The 4531-nt window shown below is 38.3% G+C and overlaps 1 protein-coding gene across 2 annotated transcripts in view; it reads right to left on the bottom strand.

The window, feature by feature from the left end:
• The window catches only part of RAB2A (RAB2A, member RAS oncogene family), a 30821-nt gene extending 27145 nt beyond the window's left edge, over positions 1-3676 (bottom strand). For both annotated transcript variants that reach the window (XM_008942319.1, XM_008942320.1), the window contains exons 1-2: positions 3609-3676; positions 438-505 (exon numbers count right to left, since the gene is read on the bottom strand). In XM_008942319.1, the coding sequence (XP_008940567.1) occupies positions 438-485 (48 nt within the window). In that variant the 5' untranslated portion in view covers positions 486-505; positions 3609-3676. The remainder of the gene's footprint in view (positions 1-437; positions 506-3608) is intronic.
• Between the last annotated feature and the right edge of the window lie 855 nt (positions 3677-4531).

The following is a 4531-nucleotide window of genomic DNA, read 5'->3' as shown; positions in this document are numbered from 1 at the left end:
TCCCTACACTGGAAATGCAAATGTTTCCTCTAGAGAATACTTCATTAAAGCTAGTAGAAACATCACAATTCCCCACAGAATGTTATATTATTTTATATTCTTTGAGTGAATGTATAGAAAAAGACCACTTAGAGAAAAGTAAGCTCTTAATAACACAGAAAGCTTTCACAATGAAGCGAGGCAGCACAAATTCCAGTTTTATAAATCTGGCAGAGTGTTACTCGAGTAAGTTACCATAGTAGAAATTTGCACCACTTAAGAGTACATCACACCAGAAAAGGAAATTTTAGCAAATTTTTAACCTTCACAGAAACCAAAGAAAGCTGCACGACAAAGTACTTGGTCTCACATGCGTGCTGATGAGAGGACTTAACCAGAACAAAGGGCAAAGCTGGTGGAGCCAGATGTTTCAATAATTTCTATAATTTATTACTTACCGTATCCCATATCTGAAGCTTTATCTGTTTTCCATCAATAGTTATCATTCGAGCCCCAAATTCTACACCTAAATAGATTTTACAAAAGATCACATTATTAGTATATATCAGAAAGAAGAACGTCATGCATTATGAAAGCAAGAATGTATGTTTAAGATAACACTGTATTTTTAGGCAGTAACTTTTTTCACAATCTGCTTTTAGTTAATTTTCCAGCTGCTTGAAAGCGCTGGAAAGTTTTTCAGAAGGAAAACTGTCACTTTAAAAATGCACTAATTAGAGCAAGCATCAAGGAGCTATTTCCTACAAAGTTTTCCAAATGATTTAGAGAAAAATTCATTTGAATGCAAACAGGAAACTGAAGAGTCACAGCTATTTTAACGTTCTAGCAATGATAGATTGCTGAAGACAGTTCAGAAGCTATTAAACTTGCAATTCTTTATCGAGAAAATATTCTATTAACCAAGCATACAAATGTTGCCTTCACCCAGATAAAGCTTATTACTGTATTAATTCTCATCTGCCTTTATAAAAAAAGTGCTTCCAAAAATTGTATCTAGTTAAAGATCAAATTTAATAACCAAGGAAAAAAATTAATGTTTCAAATAAACAAAAGGAATTTCTTCAGTGGAAAATTCAGCCTTTTGTACCAACCTTTTAAAGCAATTTTAAGATCATTAACAGTAAATTAAGACTAAATTGAGGTTGTTACTACAGTAGTTAAAATCTGACAAACGCCTGGAAAGAGTTGACATATTTAAAGTCTACCAAGTCGCCATTAATCTATGCTTCATGCAGCCATTAATTTAGAAATAGAGATATGGTAGCTTAAGTTTTGTCTAAAATTGGTCACTGTCTTGATTTGGAAATGGAAATTGAAATGGAAAATTTGTCTTCCAATTAAGCCACTCTGCTTTGAAGCAATCCAGAGTTCTTAAAAGCTTGTTTTGAATATTTTGGGAGGGAATGTAGCTTTCTGCAAAATTACTTTTGGGGAAGGGGGCAGGGAGAATCCACTCTTTCCCCTCCTGGATGTCTACAGCCAACTAAAAGCTGCAGGCCAAAGAACTGTTGTGCTCTCTTTAGCATCCAGATAACTTGCAGTAACTGTTTGCAAGCAAATGGAAAGAACTGAGGAAAGGGACAGAAAGGAGGAAGCAGGTGAATGACAATGCTGCCTGAAGTGGACTCCAGAGCCAGGGGAAGGTCCCCGGACTACTACAAGTATCAACACTGCAGGCATTACTTCATCTCAAAATGTATAGAGCTTCTCGTTGAAATCCAGCAATCATCCCAAATATTTCATTTCTACACACAACCCCAGAGAAAAATGAAAACTACATTTATCCTCTTCCAACAAGATATCTGCTGAGAGAATATTCTGAATTTGAAACACCACACCCAGCTTGATGGTAAGTTTGTTCTCTTCAAGAAGGACTGGAAGCTGTTCAGGTTTACTGTAAGGGCATGTCCTAAGGGCAAGATGCAAACCAAACAAGATTTACAGTGGATTTTTGTCATCCACATCTACCTAAAAATGTTGTGGGTTTGGTTTTTTTTTTTTTTTCCCCAGTTGGGTTTTTGTGTGTTTGGGTTTTATTGTTGCTGGTTTTGTTTCGTTTTGGGGGGGTGCGGTTTTTTTGGGGTAAAGGGGTTTGGTTGGTTGGGTTTTTCCCCTCCAACAGCATCACGCAGCTTCTCTCCCTCTCCTTCATTTATTTTAATAAGACACTTCAATTCCCAAGTGAAGAACAGATGGAGATAGTCATGGTACTGTAAGTTCTTCTAGAGCACACTTTTACTATTATGCACAATTCTGAACGTAGCTCCAAGACAGAAAATACCCACTGCCTGTTGGGCTACGGAACACCATTTTTTTTATTCCACCTGCAGGTTCTCAGGAGTTTTAACATCATCAGGTGGAAGTGCATTCAGTCACATCAACCCATCCCATCTTGCCTTGCACAGGCATACATATGACTTTGAATTCACATTCTTTATTTATCCCCATCTTTCTAAATCTTCTTGGATAACCAGGAAAACCATTCTCTGGGCCAGAACACACACACACACACACCCCTATCAGTTAAGTGAAAGGAGGCTGCTTGCAGCCTGTGCCACTTCTTCCCCTCTCCAAGCAGCTTCCCATGCTCCACTCCTATACCCCTCATTATGTTGCTCTCCAGGTTCACCTCCTGATCCCACCAGCTTCGATTTCTGCTCCAAGATTTCAGCTAGCTACACGCCAGACAGAAGTGGCACTACAACCACCCTGCTGAGGTGAAGCTGCTTCCCACAGCCCGCCAGCCTGCCGATGTGACAGGGCAGCCAAAGGCATAAGTGATATATAAGCTATCAGGTATTTGGCAAGCCTGCAGAAAAAAAGATGACAATAATTTGTGCCTCCCTAAAGAACTTGGGCTCTCTATTCAGCCAGCCTATCTGCTGCCAAGACCTCAGAAATATTTGAAGACTGATGTTAGCCTAAGAATTCAAATTATCTTAGACAGCCACACACAAGGTGTGGGAGGACCGTCAAGGCAGAAAGGGAAGCCACAACCAAACCACCTGGCACATTCTGTTACAGGCAGAGTATCTGTTTATATTTCAAGCACCTATTTCAGTACCCCCAAACACAGGAAGCTTACCTAATTCCAGGGCACAAACTAAAAATAAAAGACTAGGGATACATTTTGTGCAAGGCTCATCAGTATTAGAGCCAACAGGTTCCCTGAAATAACATCCAGAAGTTCAGAGGTTCTATGCCCTTATCAGAGATTAACAGTGAAACTGATTTGAAGACTAAGCTAGCAAACAGAATTTGATCCCACACTATTCCTCATATTTTGCGTGGCAAGTTAAAGAAAAGTTTGTATCATTTACTGTAGTTAGATTATGGTTAAAGCATTCTGTCAACATAAATTCATAGTCCCTAGTACTGATATCAAACCACACTTAACAAAAAGGGTCCACATCCAATTGAGGACTTGGGAGGAAAAATCTCCAGTAAGAAAAAAGACCTCCACTTGGCTTTATTAGCTTAACAAATACTCATCAGCTAAAGATTCCCTGCTGCCTTAATACAGTACAAATCCTCTGTTACTGCAGCACAACAAACTCATAAATGCATGCTCAGGTCCCCCAGCACGGTGGGAGACAAGAGAGACCTACCAATAGTGAGATCATGGACTGGCTGAAACCGCTTGTCTGTGAACTGTAACAATAAACATGATTTCCCAACACCTAGAAAAAAAAAAAAGAAAGAAGTTTTAAGCAAAGTTTCTAACAAATATGTTACAAAGCAACAGAAATTAAAGTGAATGGCATATATATTGTTTACAATTCATTACTAGAGCTTGAGATACTTGAGTAAATTCCACTTACTTTGAAACATATTCAACTTTTTCATAGCACACCACCTTTTAAGTTCTAGAAACACTTAAGTCAAAAGTTATTTTCAAAAATTGAAGAAAAATTAATTCTTCTTTTGAAAAAGTAGTTCTGCCTTTAAAATTAAGGAATAAAAGTTTCCTAACAGATCTCCAAAGTATCATTTCACAACCCTTACCTGCTTCCCCTTCAGTACTTTCAGCTTTCTTCCAGGCTAACTAGATCCTCAAGAGTACCTCACTCCCACTCCCACCCATCTCCCAGTTCATCAGCTCAGGTAGCAGCAGTACATCTATGGCTGCTTACAACCACCACGTTCCAACTCCCCACTGGGTTCCAACCAGCCAAAAAATAGTCCAAATAGTCATCATCTGGGTTCACAGTACAGCCAGACTGTTGTCCCTCTCATAACCCATTTGGGTCAGAAATTAGGATAACTACTTCGTATTATATGGATGCTGATCAGCAAACAGGCAATTTATTTTGTATGTGAAAGCACAGAAAAGTCAATAGGAGTACTGAAACTACCTAGACTTGTAAACAATACTTTTTACAGTTAATTTTCCCATGTTCTTTTACTTTGAGGGGTCATTCCTCCTGTTCTGCTCAGTGGAATTTCTTATTTTCAGCCTTTCAAAACTTTTTAATTTTTTTTTTAAGTTTTAAGTTTGTTTTACATACATTTAAACTCTGAACTATTATCA

The sequence above is a fragment of the Merops nubicus genome, unplaced genomic scaffold, assembly GCF_000691845.1.
Source record: "Merops nubicus isolate BGI_N331 unplaced genomic scaffold, ASM69184v1 scaffold19706, whole genome shotgun sequence".
NCBI classification, from domain to species: domain Eukaryota; kingdom Metazoa; phylum Chordata; class Aves; order Coraciiformes; family Meropidae; genus Merops; species Merops nubicus.
This window is presented reverse-complemented; position numbering and strand designations above follow the sequence as displayed.